At 37.2% G+C, this 24,549-nt stretch overlaps 1 protein-coding gene across 4 annotated transcripts in view; it reads left to right on the forward strand.

Moving 5' to 3' along the window:
* Positions 1–24,549, forward strand: part of CDH12 (cadherin 12) — a 588,619-nt gene that overhangs the window by 461,694 nt on the left and 102,376 nt on the right. For all 4 annotated transcript variants that reach the window (XM_075084230.1, XM_075084229.1, XM_075084228.1 and 1 more), the window contains one exon: positions 3,553–3,847. In XM_075084230.1, the coding sequence (XP_074940331.1) occupies positions 3,553–3,847 (295 nt within the window). The remainder of the gene's footprint in view (positions 1–3,552; positions 3,848–24,549) is intronic.

Below are 24,549 nucleotides of genomic sequence, written 5' to 3' on the forward strand. Positions count from 1 at the left end.
AGATTGCTAGATCCCGTGGACTTGTAGACTGACTCAGTCTGGCATCTGGTATTGGATAGGATTCAAGAACATTGTCATACTTTCTGGATAGATTTACGCAATATATTTCACAATAGTCTCCATCTTGTTATTCGTAATTGATTTTTTATCAGTCATTGCCTCTGCCATATGTGTTATTGTTTGCACACATTAGCAAGAATTATGGGATGATATGTCTTTATCTGCCATCACAGAAAAATATTCATGATTTTCTGCACGAAAAGAATTTGCTGCAAGAAATCATTACTTTTACACTTGGGGCAGATTTGCCCAAAGATCTGACACTAATGTCTGTGTTAGGTAATGAGAATAACAGTGCAGATTTGAGCAAAAGTAGAAATGAATCCCTTGCATTTCCAAACTTTTGTGGCATTTTTAATATTCAGGGTTTACAGAAAAACATAACAGTAAGAAAAATCCATGTGAATAAAATCTTTTGCAGCACCCTGTTGCAGTAAATTCAATTCTGAAATGTAAACACATTGCGGGCATTTACGTAAGTTTTGAGCAATTGTTCTCTTGCCCTGCAGTTTTGCTCAAGTAGCAGAGAGCAAGAATTAGAAAATAAGTACTAACAAGAAGGAGAAACAGGATACAAAACCAAAACTACTGCTGGACACAGTGTCAGAAAAACTAGTCTCTCACAAATCTTCTCTATGTTTTTCAGCACAAAAAAATAAATGTCTTTTCTTCCAGTGCAATACAGCTTGTAACACATAAATCAGAGGCACACTAGCAAGCACTCACTCTTTAGGCTAAATTGCTTTCTGGAAAATTTCAGGCATTGAAAGTCAGGATTATTTTCTAGTGTTGTGCAAGTCCAAACAATGCTAGTTCCTCTCTCTCCATCCTTGCATCTGAATCTCAGTATCACATGCCTTTTATTGTTGCAGAATTTAGTTCATTTTAAATTAAATTAATTCTGTATTCTTACACAGTAATTAGACACTTTGTAATGTTGAATTGCCCCACATATTGCATAGCTCAATCTGGGTTACAGATAAGCATGCATTTACTCATTGTCCAGCATTGGCATCTAAGAAGCATATATCAAAATCAGCAGATCAGCATGATTTGATGAATAGATACAGTGTGACAGATCCCAGCTAATGCAAAGCATTATACTACTCTGCTTAAGTCGGTTGAATGGTTCCTAGGTTATGCTAGCTGAGTGATATTTGTGAAGCATAGTAAACACATCTATAACTGTAGAATTGCCAATGCTGTCAGTTATAAAGTTATTTTGCTCCAATACATTTGTTAAAAGCTATGCTTGTGTTTGTCTTTGTATTTCACTCTTCCTTTCTCTCAGGAGCCCTTGTTTTGATTTTTTTCTTGTTATATGTTTTAACTCTTTCCCCAGCTAGGGGACACAACTATAATTATTTCTCTCTAGTATAATCCAAGCGCTTGGATAACACATACGATGCAGCCTGATTTGTTACTAGTTGAATATAAAACTTTCAGTGGCCAATCAGAAAGGCACTCAACCATCTCAGCTTTAGTGCCAAATCTGCTGACAGGAGATGGGAGTAGAGGCAATATTCTTGGCACACTTCCCTGTTTACAAATCCCTGTTTCGAATCCACATTCTTTTTCTCTGTGTTATTCTTACTTCCAGGAGTATGGAACAAGGTAGACTTCACAATAAAGTCCACACATATTTAATACAGGGACACAAGTAAGAAAATGGTGTGATTCCTTCTATAAAGTTCTAACATTTTTTCTTTGAGCTTTCTCATAATCGTTTTGATTTTTATTTTTACTCCATGTGTGTCTAAGCCTCTATATGATAATGGAAGGAAAATACTAAGTTTTAACTGAGCAAGGTATAATGGAACAGCAGGAACCTTGTGAGCCACTTAGATTAAAATGATGAGGAAGAAATAGACGTTAATTATCTCAGGCTGCATTATCATTTCATTTTGCAAGCAAGGAAATATTTAACACCCCAGGAGGAAAAGAATTAACTTCCTTTGAATCTTTCCACAGTGAACCAGTGCTCAAGAAGCAAAATGCTTTCATTTGGACTGGGGGGATAATTTTAAATATCATACAGGGGGCACCTAGATGAAAGATCAGAATCTACTGTATTCACTGAACAGGAATGATGGGATGAAAAAGTAGATAAAGAAGAGACTATGTTCATATTCGCTCTGTCCCACAAACCATGACCTCTTCCACAGTCACAAGGACCTGTTTTCAATTTCAGGGCAATAGCTATAAATGTTAATAATTGCCTTCACTTCTTTCTCTGTAGCTTAGCTTCTTGCCCCATTACCGAAACCATTTAGTTTCTCGGTAATTCATTTTCTACATAATCTCCTTTCATGTCCCATGTTTCCTCTACTGTGTTTCACCTTGGGCAGTACATCATGTAAATAAAGCTTATATCCATAATCGCTTTAGTATACTGCTTAAGGGAATTCACTCTTGAAAACTCCATTCCAGCCTTGTCCATTATAGTAGATCTCTTTAGTCCTCATTAGATGGGACAAGAGGGCAAATATTTTAAAAGCTATTTCAGCATCAGCGATGTAACCTTGAGTATCGATTCAAAACTTTTAGATGTATTTAAAGGATAATGATGAAACAGATAAAATCGACTGAGAAAGAAATTTATCATACTGTGTTCTAATTTCAAAAATTCTTGCATTTGAAATAGTGTTTAAGAACATATTATAGTAACATAGACACTGATCAAATGGACAAAAACGTTAAAGAACTTGTATTCAGGTGTTTTTCAAATTAGAAATAGAGATTTAGCATACTAACATCCTGAGCCTGGAAAAGGTGTATATGGGTATTTAAGGCAGAAATAATTGAGTTAAAGCAGAAAATATTGAGTTCAAGCAGAAAATATTGAGTTCTGTATTCTTTCAGTGAGCAAGAGAACTCCTAAGTCCATACTGTCCACAGTGTGACTACCTCAGGAAGGACAGAAGCAAACAATCAAATATTTGTGTAAAAGAGGTAGTATTTTTAGTTCTGTTTAGCATTTACTGTAATTAAGAGGTGTATATTGTCTGTTTTAAGCCAGGTTTGACTTTGAGTTTAGGATTCCATCAAGCTCTTGTGTACGAAATGAAAATTAGATAGTTCCCTTCTACTTCTCTGAAAGCCAAATGCCTGTGAAAGCTTTTGACCCTCTCTCATATCATCTCATGTTTGTTTGACATGGTTATTTGTGGTTTTCCATCCTTGGTCTTAAATTTCAGTTTATAACAAATCTGAAGCCCTGTTTCATTGCAGTTTTAGTAGTGAACAATATCCACGGGAGAAAGCAGGTGGAATTTTGAAATGCTCTCTGTGCTGAGTACTAGATGGGAGTAAAAATGTTAGATAACATGCTACCCATATTTTTTCCATGCACTTAGAGGTAGTTAAGGACTTATGAAATTGGTTCCTCTAACATCTTTTATTACATAAGGGGAAAAAATATTGCCTTCTAGCCTAGAAAAGACCATTAATGTTCTTTCCCTCCTTTTTCTTTTTTTCCTTTTTGTTCTCAAGCTTCATTCTGACTTGGACAAGGGAGTGGGCACTGTTAAATATACCCTGTCAGGAGATGGTGCCGGCACGGTTTTTACCATTGATGAGACCACAGGAGACATTCATGCCATAAGGAGCCTAGATCGAGAAGAAAAACCTTTCTACACGCTCCGGGCTCAGGCTGTGGATGTTGACACCAAGAAACCACTAGAGCCTGAATCAGAGTTCATCATCAAAGTGCAGGACATTAATGATAATGAGCCAAAGTTCCTCGATGGGCCTTATGTTGCCAGTGTCCCAGAAATGTCTCCAGTGGGTGAGTAAGAAGCTTTAAACACTTGATAACTAATTGTAGATTAGTTAATTGTTTCAATGTGCTTTTCCTGCTGAGGAAAGAAAAAGAAGGCTGAAATAAAAATATAGATTCTAAAACTTATTATTAGAAATGTCTTGCTCTGTGCTTAGAAATATACAGATTACAGTTTTGGTTTACCTTTATTTGCTTATTTAGAAATTCATTCTCCTGCAGATGAGTTCTTGTGACTTTAGGACTCTGAGGGCAGGGAGAGAAAAATAGATATTCAAGGCAGATATACTAAAGTTCAGGGGTTCTGTGTACCCCTGAACTTCTTATTTCACGTGATGAAGTTCATTCCCCTGTCATCCTAGTTAACGTTGACTGTTTTCTGTACAGAATTAGATGGTACAACAGCATCTTACCATTTACTGTTCTTGACTTTGTGGCTCTGAAACCCCTACGGCACTTGTGTGAACCCCTAGTTATGAATTAGGGAACAATTCTTTAGCCAAGTCCTGCTACACTGTGGGTGCTGAAAGTAAAGATTGCCCTCACTTGGCTCTCCCCAATGCAAGAACGGGAGTCAGAGAGAATCAGCAAGTCTGGTGCAAGGTCTCAAAACCTAATGTCCAAGAAAATATTGATGGCATTGGATTCTTAAGTCACAAAAAAGAGAAGACTGACTGGAAACCACAAGTTTTCAAAAAGCTAGTGTACACGGGAGAAAATAATTTCCTCTCCAAAGCAAGGTGGACTCTGGTAAGGATACTGAAGCACCGGAACAGGTTTTTGTTTGAAGAATTTTCACAATAGAATAGATATTTGCCAGGAAAGACATAAAGAGCATTGATCAAGCTGTGTAGGAGGAGAATAGACTAAACGGACCCTTCAGGTCTCTGCCTGGTGGCTGATTCTGCAGTGGCCCTGAGCAGTGTGTTTGCGACACAAGCACACTGCTTGTGTCCTGCTGCCAGATGGCAATTCGGGCTTCCCTGTGGGCACCAGAAATTAATTCATTCTGGGCTGGGAGGCCTTTAACTTCCCAGCACTATTTTCAGCTTATTGCTGTTTTCTCTCCTAAGCCGTCTTTCCCCAGTACTTCACAAGCCAGTACTAGCCATGTAATACTCCCTGTAGCTGCTAACAGTTCTGGGAGTGTTCTGACTCTGAAATGTGCAGAGGGGTCCTTTTGCCCCTTCAGCTATGCAGCTCAGATGATGGTGTTTTGAAGGCAATCAGGAGGCAACTAGCTACCTACACAAGTTGCTATATGGAATTAGTGAGCTAGTATTTAAATTTTTTTATAAAGGGTGGTAGAATGTGATAAAATGTGATACGAGTAGACATGATCATGATAATTTCATACATATGTAGAGACCAGTTCACTACAGTCACCACAGAGGTTCGTCTATATATTCGCTATATCAGTGCACTGTTGTTGTTGCCCCTGTAGACAGTTATATTATATATAGATGGAAAACGTTTGCTATATTTTCAAGTCTATTTCTGTGGCAAGTTCAGAATAAAATTTTCTCACCAGTGAATGTATGGTTAGTTGTTAAAATGTTTTTAAGACTTGATCAGAGAGAAATGAGCAAAATAATAATGAATAATGCTGTTTACACAGTGGGATGCAGTGCACACAGTCATTCTCTCACTCTGTTCCTCTCCCTCCATCTTCCTTTCTTATTTTCATAAATACATGTATGCAGAAGCAAACAAAATGCTAACTGTGGTTTTATTTCATGGGAAACTCTTCAAGGTGTGCCATGCATTGTGGCTTTTACATTGACTGGGAGTTGCATGACTAAATGAGATGCAACTGAGTATAGTGTGTCATGTATACAGCATTTTAAAAGAAATGCTTTTCAATTTATTCTCCTTTGGAAAAACAACAGTAGATGGCGTGGCAAAAATGTATCCTCTTGATCTTCACTTTATTCAGTCACATTCACTACCTCTAAAAGATTTAGGCATAACAGGTTTTATTTTCCTTTATAAGAAAAATAAAAGATGGATAAAAATTGATCAGAAAAGACAAGGCAAGGAAATAGTGCTCTAAATGGAGGCCGAAACTCCAATTAGTGGTTACTAAAGCAGATAACAATTTTTGCTGTTGGGCTGTCTTGCAGCAAAAATATCCAGAAATGCCTTCTGTTGCCTGTGATGTGCCAGGAGATGGTGCCTTCTCTGATGTAGGTCTCTCCACTCACTTGCTCTCTCTTATCCATGCTTTTGCTACCTTATGCAAGCATAGATTTCTCAGAGGATCTAAAACTCCTGCTCCCTATCATCAGTACCATTTAGTTGTGCCTGTAGAGATGCCTAGACCTACCACTGCCTGAGGCTGACATTGAAAATCACTCTGATTTTTTTTAGCTGGTGCAGCATATGGTTGTCTTGGGTTAAGCAAAACCCCTGATAAACTTTTCCTCTTATCTATTTTTTTACACTTTCATTTTCTAGTTGCCAGTTTTCAATTCCCAAATGTCCTAAACTTTATTTACTATATTTTTGAAACACTATTTATTATGGACTGCACTCATGCACACTGTTGCCCTTGTGGGAAATGCACTACCACATGACATTTTTTCCCCCTTACTAGTCATTTCTATGAGGCTGACAAGCTTTTTGTGGCTAGTGACTTGCTGTCTTTTATTGTTGCATGACACTTGCATGCAAAGTTTTACTCAGTTTGGTAGTTTATCCTAAGGTTTTTGGTAATAAGGAGCAATATAGGGATGCCAGAGTTCATGTTGAAAGGGGAACATAGAGGTAGAGAATTAGCTAATAAAATCCTCAAGACTTAATACCCAATTCATAAACACAGAGTTTATATTCCATTTGGACAATGAAATAAAGTGAATTGTATAAAACACTTTTGAGGTACCACAGTCTGCAGCCAGGAGAAGAATGCATGGGGCTGAGAAGTCTTGAGAAGAAAAATGTCCATCAGCCCTCTTATGTACATTTTAGAAATTTTCATGGCTGCATTGTTCTCAGTTTTGTAACATCTCTGAGCTTTGTACTAATTGCAGTTGCTGAAGCTTTGGTGATTGAAAAAATGCCATAGTATTCATCCTCAGATTCAGAGTTCCACTCACAGAGTTATAATAAAACTCCACGTCAACAGTGAAGTTGGACTGTGATGATTTCTTACTGGAAAAGGTACAAAAATATGGAAATTTATAGGATCCTCAAAAAGTGGTTTTCTGCACATAGGTATGATTTAGACATATCTGATGGTAGATTTTTCATGGTAGATTTTCTGAGAACTTTGTTGTGTTATTTTCCATGCATGCTTTATGTGGAAATTTATTTTTTCCCTTCAAATTCACTTTGAGGTTCTATTAAAGTTTTAGAAAATTTTAGATAATATTAGAATTGCCATTTTTACTTAGTGGTGCATATTTTATTGTAGCCAAATTCCTTCATATGCCTTTTACTAAGAAGTGTAAGGAGGATGTTTGCTGGGCTCTAAAACTCTAATGTAAGCCCACTACAAACTAGGGCGCTTATTTGTTTTATGCTAGAGGCTTGAATAGACATCTAGCCTTCCTCCTTCCATACATGCACTGTAATCTGCTCTTGTATGATGGAGAAGACAGTCAATCACAGATATAAATAAAAAAGATATTATCTTGAAAAGCCCCTTGGTTACTGACTGGTGTAACATGCAGGCTACCGTACCCATCTGTGACTTCCACTATTTCTGATACTTTCTAAGTGTGCACAGCTTTTGTATTGCTGCGGAAGAATACTGGTACCGCCAAAACGGACAGTGTATTGCTTACATTATAAATAGGGTGCAGAATACTTTATGGTGAAGAATTTATTTTGGAAAGGGCAATGATATGAAATTCCCTGCAGAGAAACTCAGCAGATGGAGTCAGATTACAATGCAGAACTAATATTTTAAGAACAGAGATTGCTATGCTGTTATCCTAGGCCCAATAAGAGACTTATAAAAGCTTAAAGGCTGGATTCCTAATATATTTTTTCTGATATTGGACTGGTTTTATCAATATCTTTATTTGAAAATATTGTCTTGATTTAATAGGAGTTCCGAAATGTAGAAGAAACAAGAAATGGAAACTTATGGATGAGGACTGAAAAGATGGCTAAAATTTCCCTATTTTTAAATTAGTATTAGAAAAGTACATTGCCCTTAAGTATAATTTAATCGGTTGTGTTGTTGCTTCTGGCAGCTGTGCCAGCTTCTGTTGCAATATAGCTCACGTAAGCATGCAAATATATGATGAGTTTAAAGCAAGGTTATCCCCTTATTAAAGCTATCAGTCCAGATGACTAAGAGTAGAGGCATACCAGTATTAAACACACCTTGAACAGAAGATCTTATCACATAATTTTATAAATTTATAAATAAAAATGTGCACAGAAATATATCTACATTTCTCATGCATTTCTTCCACTGACTATGCTGATTTTAATTGATCATATATATTACATATGACAAATGTATAACTTCTACTGTCACAGTATACTAATTGTTTTCTAAGGTATTTCCATTATTCCTCTATGCTTATACACAGCCCAGCTAGGGCTGTATTAAACCTATCAATTCCATAACATAGAGATTCCATATGTTCTTTCCTAGGCAATTTCATTTCATACCTTTCCACTAGATTAACTCTTTGTTGCTTAGGGCAACTCTGCAAACTCCAGATCACCATGGCAATTATTCTGCCTTTTTGGTTATTAATTAATGAGTAATGAAATCTGTTAATATTAAAGAGCTGTATTACTGATTAGGCTTGAATATTCTTTTGAAACTGCCTCATCTGTAACACTACACTGTAACACTAAAATGTGCAATGATACTAGAAAGTTGGTATCAGTTTATTTTTACTGGGTATCCTCCATGGTGCAAGGCAGCTACTTGAATAAGGCTATGGAGTTGCTTCCCATGGTACTGACAGCAGTTTTCCTTCTGAAGTGAAGACTCAATTAGCTTATATTTAAACATTAACAAAGGCATATATATACACACATTCACAAATGGAACATAAGTTTAATATACCCATCTATGTAGTTTCATGTATTGTATTTCTACAATACGTAGAAAACTAACCTGATGGACTGGTCGGTAGGAATCTGCATTCTGGCTGGGCACAGCTTAGTACCAGGTACTTGAGTAAGCCTGAAGCTTACACTAAGCAGAGCAGGGAAAGGAAGGACTATAAAGCATTGGAGCAAATACTGAATGATCCTTCCCTTGATATAGATTCCTAGCTTCTGGTGATATATTTTTAAGGACTTCCAAAAGCGTACCCAGGCTGTTGTGGAAGATACTACTTGGGGAATCTGTAGAGGCCAGAGAGATGTTTGAATGGTATTACACACATTCATGGAGATATAACTGGCAATATAATCTGTCAGCCCCTGTCTGCAGCCCCTCCATCTCTACCCTGGTCTCCATGTTTTTTCTGGTGTTACAGAGTCCTTAAAGACAATGATGGGGGTCATATTCAAGATAAAAGGTTCTTGAATATTTTTGTTTATTCTCTTTTCCTTATCTAATAATTCCCATCAATCATTTTCCCTTTTTGTCAAATGTTGATCATTGAGATGAAAACTCTGGAGGATTTTCCACAGTGACTCCAAGATCAAGAGTTAATAGGTAACCGAGCTACAGCCCACCTCTGTGAAAGTACTGATAAGGTATTTTTTCCCCAAGCTTCCTACTTTGTATTTCTCACTGTGAAATCCCCTATCCCCAGTCACTTGTTATGTTAAGATTCCCCTGTAACACTTTGCAGTCAAGCTTTCATTTTGTCAAGCTGTCACCTGCTTATATATTCTCTTTTACTGGCAACCTATGAGTTCAGACCCAAGTGAGATGCCAGTGGCAACCCATCTCTCATATAAATACTGGCAAGTTATTCCTACCATTTTATTTCTATTTTTATGTGGATGTTATCTTAGAAAAGGCTGTTCTCTCCTAATCTATCTTTTCTTTTTTAGAGGCCTTTGCTTAGGAACCAAATTAATCCATTGCCTGGGTTGGACTTGGTGCCCTAGGTCACACAGAGGACTTTTCAGAAAAATTCATGTCCCATCACTGCCTTTCAGTTCTCCGTCCAGGGGCTATGTCAGATGGCAGTTTACCCATCACAGTTGACTTTTCAGTGGTTTCTCATTTCGAACTGCTTTGTTAATTACAGATCTTGGTTTTTTTTGATTCATGGTTTTAAATGTGAAAAGAAGCACTTACTGATCATCAGACTAAGTGTTATAGCCACTGTAGGGAAAGGTGAGTTTTAAGGAAGAAGCAAAAGGAAAGGCAGGTTATGGCTGCTTAACCTTTTGTCAAGAGTTTTTTTCCCATGTATAAGGGGAATTGCACAAAAATACAAAACAAAAAACCACTGAGATTTTGAGAGAAAATTACAAGTAGACAGTAAATGATTATAATACAAAAATGTTTCTTGACCTTATGATAGATCACTAGGCAACCTAGACAGCTTCAACTACTGTGAAAAACCTTACATACAAAACCTATTTAAATCAGAAGGGAGGAAGAAAACAATGCAGAGAATCAAGGCTTGCTTTGTTAAAGGATTGTGGCTATTGTAATACTCACTGGGAGTTTCATTTCATACACCCTGGATGTTGGAAATTGTCAGCAAAATGAGGAAATTTGGTAAATACTGTTAGCTGGGAGAATCTATGTAAAATGAAAGCTGTGACAGACAGAACCTTACAAATATGCACGCAGCAAAATGTCTGAGAAGGTTTTGCTGTTAAAAAGGTGAGATGCTGGATAAATGTTTTATGCTAGCTGGTTTCACAGTCCCAAAATGTCAGTGTCAGTGCCAAATTCATGCAAAGCATTTCAGTCTTATTTCATGTATATCAAGGTCTGCTTTATTGTGTTTAACTGGAAGTGAGCAAAGTTAAAAAATCATGTCACAGCAGATAAAGCCATTATGTTCCTACCTACATGCTGACTTTACTCCGGCTCAGTAGAGTAAGACAAATAACATTTTATATTTCATCACACCCAAGTATTTTGATGCACACCCTTCTGTTAGGTTAACAAACCAATATTTCCATTATTAAAATTAAGCTATTTGGGTTTGCTCTAAATGTATATGTTGGTAATTTTAATGGTGCTGAGTTTTAAGTCTTTCAGTATTTAAGAAGAAGCTTTGTAATTATTGATACTGCCTTATGCTTTGCACAATCGTCTTTAGGTTTAAGATATATTGCATTAGAGTTGTTGGGTTTGTGTGTTTTTTTTTTTTCAGTGGTACTATTTCTGAGGGAAAGGTATTGGCATGTTTTAGTGTAGTATCGAAAGAAGCAGGAATTGTTTTTATACAGGCACATAGCATCTCTAAACATAAAACAAGTTGTATTGATGGTTGTTTTAGTAGGCACTGATCAGCTGTAAATGTTAAAAATTAACAAGAAGTTGCTTTTTCCTTACCACAAAATGACTCTGAACATTAAATATCTTTTCAGCAAGAGCTGTTCTTTTGGCCACCAAGCGGTTTTAAACATTAAACATATTTTAAAAGTATTACTGTTCTCAGCCACTGAGTGACTGTAAACATTAAACATGTTTTATAAAAGCTGCTTTTCAAGCTACTGCTTGCATGGCTATGAACATAATTTTTCTTTAAAGTTGCTTTCCAGCCACTGAGCTATTTTTTTCTTGTAAGCTCAGTTCTATTTATAATTTTTCACAGAAGAAACAAGTGCAAGGTTTCACTAGCACAAATCAGCTCTTCATTTATGACAAGTAATCATGACCTAGCCATCTTCTCATAAAACCTCTGCAGATAATGAGAACAGGCCAAAGTTAAAATGGATGTTTATGGATATTTTGCATGGATGGTGTGTGCATATCTAGTGTTCTTCTCCCCTGTTTTTGTGCATAACTCTGGAGTAAACCAAAATAATAAAAGCAGAAACAAACAGTATTTTGTACTAAGGTAACTGGTCTAAGAAGCCAGTCACTGATGGATTGTGTGAATCAATCATCATCAGCCCTAAAGGAGGACAAAACAGAAGGCAAAATAGTCTCAAGATTGTTAAGCAAATGGGAGTCACTAAACCAAATATGATTAAGGGCTTTAATTCTGTGTGCAGAAATAACTCCATGTGGAAAATTAGAGGTAATCCGAGGAACGCCCAGAGTGATAAGAAAAGTGTTCGTGAGAATCTGGCTTAACACGGGCTAAGAGAAAAAAAAATCTCTGATCACAAATATTCTGATAAGGACAAATTATTCTCTGTTTAGAAAATCTCATAAGGCTTAAAGTCTACAGCAAAGACACTGCAGATAAAAATAATACCTTAGGGAAAAAAAAAATCTACATAAAACAGAGGTCTAAAAATACCAGCAGAATGAGGAAGAGCACATACTGGAGTACCTTGAAATGGGATGTCAGCCAGTTAGTAAGTGTAGCTGTCTGTTGACCTTGGATTTAAAGAATCCTAGATACTTAATGTTTCTCCTTATTTGTAGTAAGGAATAGCATAGATGGGCAATCCAACCCAATGTCTATCCCATACACTGTAGACTTTTCCTAACTAAGGAACCATTAAAGATCTTAGGGGAACATGAGCATGATACCCCTCCAGCCTTTGATCAACAAGGGTCCCAACAGAGCTGGTTGAAACCTTTCCGCAAAAGCCATTTTTGCTAAGATTCTGTAGAACTGAAAGATGCAAACATGTAATTCTGTCAAAACCTTTTTATGAAAAACCAGATGGATGTCTGGTGAGTCATCCCCCAGGTTATCTGGTGACTGGCAAATTAAAAAGGTGGTTCCCAAATTAGTTGAGAAGCACTCTTTATATCAACCTGACAAGCCAAGCGCTGGCTGGCTGGGAACCCATAGGCCAGGCAGTCTTCTCTAGAGCTGGGAACCTGGTGGGTTTGTCTGTTCCCTGATTTCTCTGCTGCACAGTTGATGACAAGACAGGTTGCCATGCTTCCCAGACAAGCTAGTCAGCCTGCAAGCTAAACAGGTCACAGCTACAGAGGAAGAAGATAAATGGAAGTGAAATTGCTAGAAAATCAGCAGTGCCAATATTGTTTTCTGGAGTGCACAAATAATTTTTCCTGGAGTGAAGCAGGATGAAGTGAAAGGCCAAAACTACCTGAAATATCCCAATAAAGCAATATTTCACTGTCCAGACGTCCTTACTTGCTAATTATGTCTGGGCAGCTTTAGCGCAGAAACCAGCGGTAAATCGGAAATCATGGAGGGTTAGAGAGAAGAAGACTGGAAGTAAAGATGGGTGCTCACTTCAGGCAGGTGTGAAAGTAAAGAATGATAGCAGAGGAAGAGGAAAAGCTTTACAAACTGTACAGATTTCATTTCAGGATCTACTGGAGAGAAATGTAACACTTTTAATATTGCCTTGAACTTGATTCAGACTGGCAACCCTAAAGAATCTGCTATGGTTTCTGCTAACAAGACCTCAGGACCATACTTTTATTTTCGTAAGGAGCTTAAAGGATACGAATTAATAAATAAATTACACTCAAAGTATGAGTGAGACTATGGAGCGGTCCTGAGAAAGCAGGGAAACAGCATGAAGCAGGAAGGGTCCTCCAGCAAGGACTGCTGCACCAGTCATCAACAGAGAACGATGCAGACGCCCTCAGAGGTGTAATTTCAACTAACCATTTGCATCTTGGTACACAATTGTTCACAATTGATGATTTTCACTGGAAATAATTGGTTGACTGCTAGCCATCCCACTGAGGCTGACATGATGTTTTGTGGATAGAGATTCTAACAGGTAAAGGATAATATGAATCCCAACAGTCAATCCAGTAATAACCGGGTCAGGATATCTACAGCTGGAGAGTATCTCCTCAATCATATCCTTCATCTTCCACCTGTGTTTATTGCTGCTAGTACAGCAAGCATCAATTTTACCATTTGCTCTGATCTAAAGAGTATTCTAACTTATCTGAAACATAATCACATAGCTAGGTTTCTCATATTGTAGGAACATCACCTTAGAAGCCTGTCTATCTTCCTGTCTCTGTGCATGGCCAGAAGTAGAGACCTGGAGAAAGTTAGACACACATTTAGGTGAATTATCATGTCACAGTCTATTTGGGAGTAGGTTTTATCCAAGCACACCTTACTTATTTAATTTTTAACTCTGTTAAAAAGGCTTGTTGTTAGAATTCACAAGCATGTCAAATACTTCTCTAATCCCGATTTTGTTAGGTCTAGTGACTGCACATTCTCTAAATCGATCATGTCATTCTACAAAGCATTTCCTTTTCCTATTTTTAACACCTTTTGACTTTCAGTCTGGAAGATCAAAGTTTAATAGGAATAGATAATTTAGCTTTGGTATAGTCCTAACTACTGTATACATCTCTATCATGCCCTATTTGTCTCATTTCTAAATTAAACAGATGAAATCTTTAAAGATCTATGTGGAAAACTTCATGTCTCAATCACTTTCACTGCTTGCCTCTAAGCCCCCTTTATTTCTGCTGTCTTTTTAGCAATAGGGCCATGGTAATCAATATTTTCAACAGTTTTGAGAGAATTCAGATGAGAAAGATGCTTGAAGGGCAGCTTCAGGTGCTCAAGCCTGCAATTTATGGTTTTGCAAGAGATCGTACAGACACAGATGTTCAAATTATCAGCCCCACTTGCTACTTCTTTGGTTCAGTACCTCCAAATTCATCCACTTTTTCTTGCTGCTTACACTCCATATCACCTCATGCCTGAACACAAACCAAACCCTGCCAGACAGCAGATGTTTGATAGTCCTGGGATTCTTTCATGGCTTGTGCATGTGGTTCTGAATGAATCCTCTGTTCACAGATTTTAAGTCCTAAACCAATATTAATCACTGAGCATAATCCAGTGAGACATAGCACCTTGCTGTTCAAACAGTGGATGATCCTATGTGCCTTCAAAAGATCATCCAGTTGCTAATACAGCGGGGGGCGGGGAATCTTCCCCTGGCTGAATAGAAAAAATAGCTTTACTATGATATATTAAAGAACTGTGTTTGATAGTTTTATTTGCAATACTGGTGGGGGAATAAGGAGGAGAACTGTTAACAATTGTGGAGGGGAGGCAGCGGCTGAATGTATGTAAATTGCTGCTTTTATTTGCCATGACCCAGATTCAAACACTGGTGTACCAAGAATTGCTCCAACATAAAATAAGGGATAATCAGTTCCTACGTCAGCTTTTCTTTGCAACAAATAAGTAAAATCAAATTCTAGCCTTTTCTTCTGAAGAAAATCTTTCATAAATTACCTGAAAGGCACTAAAATGTCAGCCTGCTTGCCTGAATCAAAAGATGGCAGCAAAGAATCAGCTCCTTAAATTCCAAAATCCATATGAAGCTCATAATTGAACTGGCAAGTTCTAAGGAAGGAATCCTTTCTCTGGGCCACTGCACAGCAGTAAGAGATCTCTGAACTGCTGATTTAAAGGAAAGATATGGGATAAGAACTGCACCAGCACATCCTACTGATTTACTGTAAAGCTGAAGTTGTGGCAGTTCAGTAATACCTATGCTGCAATTTGGATGCTTTATATTTTAGCTACCTTTATCAATTTGCTTTGGGTAGCACAAGGGGATAGTAACAGTGATGACAGTATAGGCTTTATGGCAACGTAGTACAAGGGACTTTGGGATACTAACTCACCAGCTACCTTGCAGGGATGTCCTAATGGTTCATTTCCAGTTCTACTGTTACCCAGACTGCCTACATTAAAGCCCACATGAGCCTCCCTGCCCACATTGCAAATATGTTTTATGATTTGAGTGTTGACTTGTGGACACAGTGTGTGTCATGTTGGTATGGCTCTCATCAACAGTAGATGTTTTAGACTTGTTAGTAAGATCTTGTTCGTGAATGTTTTTCATCGGCACATTCTCAGGCCAGATTTGTAAAGGTAACTTGGCACTGAAAGTGTTTTATAGGCATCTTGTGGGTTTGTTTTTTTCCTTGATATCACTAAGTGCAGAGCACGTAAATGGTTTTGAAAACCCTAGTCAGTCTTTAGATTCCCAGATAGCTTTTAATAGCTTGAGCTGTACCACCAAGTTCCTCAAGCAATGCTGAGCATCTCTAATGTATAGGCACCTAAATTTTGCTGTCAAGTTATAAAAGTGAACCAAAATGTTATGGAAATTTGGCCAGGTAGTCCAAGCAAAATATTCAGACCCCAGTCAGATCAAACACAGATCAGATTCAGCACTACTACAGCAGGCAATCTGGGGTATGACATGCAGGGTTAGATGCCCACATGGATTTATTTGCCTAATTCCAAATGAAGTATCTTAGTACCTGTCTGAACCTGGAGAATAGCAAATGTCTATAAAGTTGTTTCATGGGTGCCTAAAATCACTAAACATAGTAACCTAAGCCTGTCCCCCGTCTGCTTGTGCACAGAACCATCTGAACTTTAGACTGCTGAGTAGCTAGATGCCAATTAATGCCTAAGCACTGTCAGAAATCATAACGTAGATATATTTAATTCTTCTTTGGAAGACAGTCAGTGACATTTTCAGGGTTCAGAGTTACACCCCATGCAAAATGTGACTGAAGGAGAGGTTACAGGGTTTTGATTTTGCAGTGAGGTAGGCAGAAAGCTCACACAAAATGCTGCAGATGCAGCTGTAATCCTTTCCTTTTCTGAAAACCCCTTCCTCATGTTTTAACCACCAGGCCAGATAACCTTTCTTAGTTTTTCTCCTTTCTCCTTTTTTTTCGGCCTGATGAATATTTAATAAGCCTATATAAAACAGATCATCTTCCTCCTTCTTCAAGAGAGCAATGGTCTGAGCATTCACTTAAGAGGTAGGAGATAAGCATTCAACCACCATATAACAGAAGAGTAACTTAATCTGCATCTCATGCATCCACTGGGCATTCAGGATGGACCATCATCTGCTTCTGCATTTTGTCAGAATAAGGTTTGTTTAAGCTGTTAACACAGAAAAGGGTTCAAAATTGCTTTTCCCCAGAAAATAATTTCTGAGAAAGAAGGTACCTAGGATGCACCTTTTTTCATTGCTGTTTCTTCCAGGCTACAGCACATTTTCACTAATAAGATCACTTGTATGGACCTTATTGTTAAGCATCTAAATAACAATAGGTAAAAAAAATCCTGCATCTGGTCTTATTGCATATTGCAGTGGCACTTTTTGTGATTCATGCCCTCAGTATCTCTGCTCTGTAGCTGTTGTGTATAAAAGCACTGTGTAATGTTGCTTCTCTGGTTTATAGGTATAGTCTTGAAGACGGTGAAAGCTGAGAAGGTATATTAATTGCAGAGCTTGTTTCTTAATGCATATATCTGATACCAGAACTGAGAAACCACAAATGAAGGTGTATGTGCAAGGGAACTGGGAAAAATTCACCTTAAAAAATAGTATGTCTTTTTTAATATGTTTGTGAAGGAGTCAGGGGTAAAAATAAGCTGAGGAAAACAAAAAATATGGAACGAAAAGCTAGGAAGTAGTTCATAGGCGAATAACAGTATAAGAGTTCAATGCTCATTAAAAAATCTGAGCACGATTTGTTTAGTGAGTTAAGATGACAACCATGTTGTCTGTCTTTATGTATGTGGGAAGGAGTGTGCATGGATTATAAAAATCCACTTGATAGCTTTTCTAACAACCCTTCGTAGTTGTCTGGCTGTTCACTGTCTGACTCTCAGGTCTAAATTCCAATGGCTGAAAAGTACTTCATTGCCATCCTGTAAATGGTGATCTGTATCCAGCCTCCAGCTGATGTAGTGCTCAAAGACTGACAGGCTGTGGTGGTTGGAAAATCTCTTGCTACTGCTAAGTGTATGTATTGAGTGTCAAAAGAAGTGCCATTTAGGGTCTGGGGTTTTATAATGATCATATTTATTACTACTAGTAGTATTTTCTTACTGATATTTTGCTGGAAGAAAGACATACTTGTGTTGTGTAGCTTTGTTCTGAGCAACCAGTTATGAAATAATCAAGTTATAGAAAGACAGCAACATAATATATTCCAGAATTTTGTAAATTTTTTTTAGTTTTGAAACAGCATTGAAAATTTAATAGTTTGAGCAACTATAGTTAGAATTCTAGCAACGTGATTCATCTTGCAGCTCTAAAAATATTCCAGTTCATTTCAGTGATTAAAATGAAGATCCAGCTGTCTGATAATGAATTTATAGCCCATGTCTTTATTTTTCTTAATTTATTTTAATTGTGATTAGGATAGAATTTTGTTTTGTGGATCTTACCACTCTTGACCTTCAGGCAAAATCAATACCTTGGATTGTAAATTTTTTAGAAATTTCAGGGGAAAGACAAGAGTCCCTGAATAACTGAGTACATTCAAATTTTAGCCAGTTGATATGTAGGCCTGGATTTGGATTTTAACAGACATAGATTCACCTGTGAAACAATAACATGACAAATGTTAAGCAAGTTTTCTCCTAAGAAATGTAAAACTTTTTCTTGTGAGCTAAGCAATAAGTTGAAAGATATCTAGGCCATATTTAGGTGTGTTTAATTTTAGGTTCAATTTTTCACAAGTTCAGAATTTATGTATAACAAGGCTTGCTTACCCCACAGGTTTTAGAATTTATGAATAAACATAAAGAAGTTGTGTGGGTATGGCATAGAAAGGCAAATTTCTAGAACAAAATCCTCATTACAGTTGAAGAATGGTGAAACTGCACTTCAGCCTGGACAACAGTCAAATACGGTTTGTCTTTGCCATCTGAATTTTATCTTTCCTTAGTCTAGCCAGTGATGCCAACTTAAGCATTGCTTTTTATGTGGTCTCCAGAGGCAAGTGATTTTGATCATCAAAATAGAGAGAGAAATGCAAATCAGGGGAAAAAAATCCCAGAGCAGGCTCAGAATAACTATAATGAGTAAATGATTCAAACTTTTATTTCATAAGTATTATGAAGTTTCTACCTTGATCATTTCAACAGCATGAAGTACAGACTTAGGCATTTTGTATCATCCTCAACTAGAATTTTCTGTATTGTAGCTGTGCCATTCAAATATTGAAATACCTCTAGTTATGCATGTATGTATGGCCACAATTCATTTGCATGTTGTACTGGTCTGTCTTTGTCTCCTGTCTTGTTGAAAGAACATGATGTGTTACAATAAAATTGAGGTATTAAAGAAGCCCTCATATAAGTTGCTTAAAATTAAAAGAAGAATGCTGCAACCTTACCAGAGAGAGAAAATGCACACTGTGGCAGCAGCGGATTATTCCTTTAGATTTTGAAAACAACTGAATTTGGTGTCAGTGTCTGATTTTACTCTTTTTTTCAAAGTTCAGGTATTTGAATTAAGGAAATAATAATTTTTCAATGTGTTTCTTTTTAAAAACCAGATTACAAGGAATTATTTGGAAAATGTGTATATATGGCATCAGGAGAAGGCGATGTTGCAGTCATTGGTGTTTGCAAGGTGTTAACTTACCAAGTGGAGTGATGCCATAGAATTCTCAAATAAGAACAATTCTTCTCAACAAAGAATTGTTTTAAATCTTATAATAAAGATTTGTCTGTCCATAGTGCAGTGATCACAGGAAGACAAATGAATGTTTTTCTCTTTACATTTTACAGCTGGGAAAATGAGCAGGTAAGGAAAGTTACTGTGTTACAGATTAGATTTTTCCTCAGAGCTTTCTGGATACCAGTTATGCCCCTAAATTTTTGGCTATGGATAAGGAACAGAAGAACATGATGAAAGAATGACCATGCCTTAAGGGAATGAAACTACCTACTATATTAACATATATCCTTCAGTCACTCTAATAATAAATCCTAATTACCTTTTTTTGGTGTTTAATTATTTGGTCTCATTGGCTTCCATATTTTTAAAGGGTTCTTTAAATTAACGATATGCCTAAGTGACTTGCTGGTTTTTCATGAATCCAGGCTTTCATTCATATTTTAGATGGCTTCAAGGTGGTGTTTACCCAAAATCTTTGGGCCGTGGAGCAATGTAATAAGTGGAAATGCTGACTTCGCCTGTTGTTCATCATTTTACCCAGAGATAACACTCCATGAAGAGGGAATAACTTCTGCTGCCACTGTTCTATCAGTGCAAACTTTTGACAGCACTCAAGCAGCAGAAAAAGGGATGAGGGAGAGCCACCCTGGATGACAGGAAGAACTCAGGACAGGGAAGAAGAGTCTGGAAGTCCCCAAAAAAGACACCATGAAGCCCTCATAAAGGCAAGGTTCAGTGCCAAGCTCCTGCTGAAACTACTCAGAAATCCTCTGAGAAAACATCTGGGGAAATTAGGTTTTGGATAAATATAATCTCTATACTGGCATGGCTGGGATACTGCACTCGTGAGGACCATACAGATGTGAAGTGAGAATATCACATAGGCTTCTGGAAGGTGTTTTTCAACATTAGGTTTTAAATACTCAGGTAATAGGCAGAAATTCACATATTTGGCTGTTTTCTTTGGCATAACCTAGACCTGCACCTATGTTTCTGATATTGCAAACACAGCTGTCTCGGCATATTTCAGCTCTCTCAACTGCTGACAGGCAGATGTACATACAGGAGCGTGGCGACCCTCCTTGGTGACAGGCACATGTTTCACAGGTCTCACACGCTTGTTTTTTCCATTCACACATTGTACTAGCAAATACTTAATCCCTGTCACAAAGTTTATCTGATAGGGAAAAACAAACACTGTTTTCACTTTTAGAAATACCTCCATTTTTATCATCAGTAAGATAAAACACAGGCATGTCTTTAAAATCTAATCTATACTATATGCTCACCTCTACTGTACTGTCTCATCTAAATTAGAAAAATTAAATGCCATATTGAATTATTTCTCTTGGTACCAATATTTAAGCTTAACTGTTTGATACCTGGATATGTGTGTGCTTTCTAACATCTCAGAAAAAAAATATGGAGGTCCCAGTTTTTTAATTTTTTTGCTTTTCCATAGGTGCCTGAGCTATTCTGTATTTTTACAGCTTAACAGATGAAGGGTCTGACACTGTATTCCAATTTACAGAACACCAAATAGTATCTACTGAAAGGCTACTGTGATGAACTAATACTTTCCATAGCAATTTTCAAATTTTTCATTCAAAACAATCTGAGAGGATTTCAGTTTTAAGGTAAAACAACGTCAGAGTTACAGAACTGCAACTATTGCCACATGCAGAAATAGATAAACTCAGGCTCTTGAATAGATATATGAATCTGGGAAATTCAGAATCTCATTCTTCTCCCTGGCTGTTTTTCTCCCTGATCTCCCGTCTGCATTTAGGGGCTCCCTTCTGTCAATGAAGTAGCACTGCAATACAAGAAATGGAGTCTAGCCAGAACTCCCTGGGCCTTATCAATTTTGTTTCTTTATATTTTTTGCTGTTCCATATTTTGTTTCTCCAATTCCATATGAGAAATATGATCTATCTGTGTAAAAAGAATTTTTTTCTGTTGTTTATATATGAGAAACAAAACAGTCCTTTTCTGAAAACAAAGCTTTTCTGAATAAGCTTACCATATTTTTAGAAGGAGCAGGATTCTTCCAATCCAGAGAATTTTGTGAGACTAGCTGTTATAAAACCAAGAGGAGTACTGCATGTAGCTGTATATTCTGAAAGTACAAATGGAAAAGTTACCGAGTTCATATCTTTCATTAGGTTGATTAATTCCCATGAAGTTTGATTCTTACAGATGTTCACATCAGTTCTGATCATTTTTGCACTGTCCTTTTAAATTAGTTCTATATTTCAGCAAATTCCCAAGTATTCCTCTTATGCCCCAGTTCTGCAAAGCAATGTATCGTTTAATCTTGGCATTAATTTCAAGCGTATTGAAACACTTCTTTAAAACAGATTTAAGGCACGCAGCTCTTAATTTTAAACTACTGCTTGCCTAAATATCCATGCTATATGTAGAATAGTAGATGACCCATACTGATTACATGCTTATTAAACTAAGAATACGAAAGAAAATCTGCTAGTAGCATTTAAGACAAGAGGGAAATAATATAAGATTTTCAGACATTTTCTGTCAGAGCTCTTTGTCTTAAGGGATATTTTCTTACCTGTACTTTAGTACAATGAAATTTTAAATTATGCATTATGGTGTTATACATCATTCAGTGTTGTTTTTTTCTTTTGGCCATAGGCCACATGAAAGGCTAATGACCTTTAAAAGTGGGGGGTTTTATACACTTTTTTTTAAGGAAGATGCTTACTGCACGTTTTTTTATATTTGTACAATAAGGAATGGCATGTCACACTTTGGTAATGTACAACATATTTGCTCTTGCCACTGGTCCCTTTCCCAAAGCAGATCTTTAACTTATGAGCAGGAATTTCATTTTCCTTTCTTGTCCATTTTTCATCTGGGGACTATGCTCAGACATTTTATTTCCTTGTTTCACAAATCTCATGTTTTGAAAAACAAATGCTGATAACCTGAAGAGTCATCAGGACCTAATCTTATTGGGGAGTCAGAGATGTATGTAAAAACTATTTACCTTTCTTTTAGTATTTCTCTTCGTACCATGCAAATAGAGAGAGTTATGACATACAAATATGTTTGTACAAGCATTGGGGTTTTTTTCTTAGTTCACTGACCTAGAAGATTACAGTGCCCGAAAAAAATTATTCATTTTGGAATCAAAGCATAAATGTTTCAAAACAAAATGCTTTCACCTTTTTAAGTATTATTTCTTCATTTCAGAATTTCATTATTTCAGAGAAATAATTTCATTATTAGTTCATATTTTCTTATTATTTCAGAGAAGTTTGTGTTGAGGCTGTTCAGCACAGATTTTGAAATATCTTTGATTAATCTGAACCTCAGTTTTTCAGTGATTTGTCTACCCTCCAAAATTCAAATAGTGTTTAGGATTGTGTTCCTAAGGTCAAAACCCATTGCAAAGCCTTTTAAAGACTTTTTAACATTTGAAACATTTATAATGACAATCTTAGCTAGAGATCAATTCTCTTTTGCAATGTGGTTATTGCAAAGTTCTGTGCAGACTCAGTTGTGTGCTAAGAAGTAGATCTGAGATCGGTTTGGAGGCTGCATGGTATGTGTTGTGCCTATAAGACATTTTAACAGTAGAGTTCCCAGCAGAAGTGTAAACAGCCTCTTATCCCAGATGTTAGTGTGCAAGAAGTAAGTAACTGCAGATCTGTAAACATAGCTAAAATGTTTGTAACTATTAAATATTTATAGGATTATTTTTAATAGATATTTCCCAGTATTTTTAGCCTCTCACACGAAAAACATCAACAGAGAAGAAAGGGTTTCTTTTCCTCTAGAAGGGGCATAGAATTACACCTTTTTTTCCATGCACCTTGAGTATTTTAAAAGTTGAAACATAACTTAGTGGTTTGCAAGCTATTCTTTTGTCTATGTGCCTCCAGTCCCAACTGGGTTAATGCATTCCTGTGTTTGTCATTAGACTGCTGAGCTCCGATCACCCTCATGATGTTGGGTGGACGCTCTGTATGGTCAAATCTGAGGCTACTGATCTCCGACCATCATCAAATTTATTCACTGCAGTGGCTTTCTCTAATTCACAGCTTTATTAAGCTACCAGTAAGAACCTGACAAATCACCTTTCTATGCCTGAAAACCCCACTGAGCCTGTAAAAGGCAGGTGATTATACTGAGAAGCTGCATTGAATTCTAATTGAAATTAGCCTAACCTGAAGGAGGAATACATTTTTCTTCCTAAGAATATAGCTAATATTGTCATTACTGTAGGTAAAAACATCATTAATATTTACAATTCTGTAATGGATTATATTACACCGTATTCAGATCACCTCTTAGGCAGGAAAAATATAAAGCTTGAATGCAAAAGATTCAAGTAAAATTAAGTGACTGATTCTCTGGCCAAGGGGACTGCAACTGGCCACAGCTCCTCCAGATGTTTACAGAGGACCTGTGCAGCTGTCCACATCTGGTGTCAGCCCAAACGGTGAGTATCTGGAAGCGCTGCGAAGCACCTCGCAGTCAGCTCGCTTCAGGCGTTGTTCCCTCTGCCGTGCAAAGAGAAGGCAAGCCAGAGTGAGGAACCTGAGACACATGACACAACCTGAAAGACTCAGGCAATGACAGGTGTTTTGAAAGCAAAACATAACTGAACTAGGTCAGAGAGCAGGTATTAGCTTTCTGGCAATATGTTATACCTGTTGTGGTTCGTGTTTTAAAAGGTGCAGCTGTATTTTAACAAGATGGCAGGTCTGATGGTGGCTCTTCTGAGGACAGCAGTGAAGGTGACGAAACGGCTCTGCAGCTGGAACTGTGTATGAGCCACAAGATAATCCATGCCATGTACATGGCTGACCCAAATGGGGCTCCACCAGACCGCAGCTCTTATTTCTTGCAAAGTGAAGAAGTTTTAGAATCAATATCAATAGGTGCAAAAGGAATTGAGGTCTCTAACATACAGTGGTTTTACATCACTTCATCTCTAACAAAGTTGCAGCCCGTTTTCATCAGTATGAGTTATCTAAAGTTGCTGAGTGTTGTCTTTCAGTCTGTGGAAAGCACTAAGAGCTATGCTAGGCAAGCGTGATACTTTTGCAACAAAGAAAAGCTAGAAAAAGAGAAAAATAACATTTTTTCCCTCGTGCTGTACTGTAATTTCTTTAACCTCTGAAAACTGTCTTTAAGAAGGTATTTTTTTGGCCAGAGCATGGGAAAGTAAACAGATACGTTCTGTGTTAAATTTC

This window comes from Phalacrocorax aristotelis, chromosome 2 (genome assembly GCF_949628215.1).
Source record: "Phalacrocorax aristotelis chromosome 2, bGulAri2.1, whole genome shotgun sequence".
Taxonomy (NCBI): domain Eukaryota; kingdom Metazoa; phylum Chordata; class Aves; order Suliformes; family Phalacrocoracidae; genus Phalacrocorax; species Phalacrocorax aristotelis.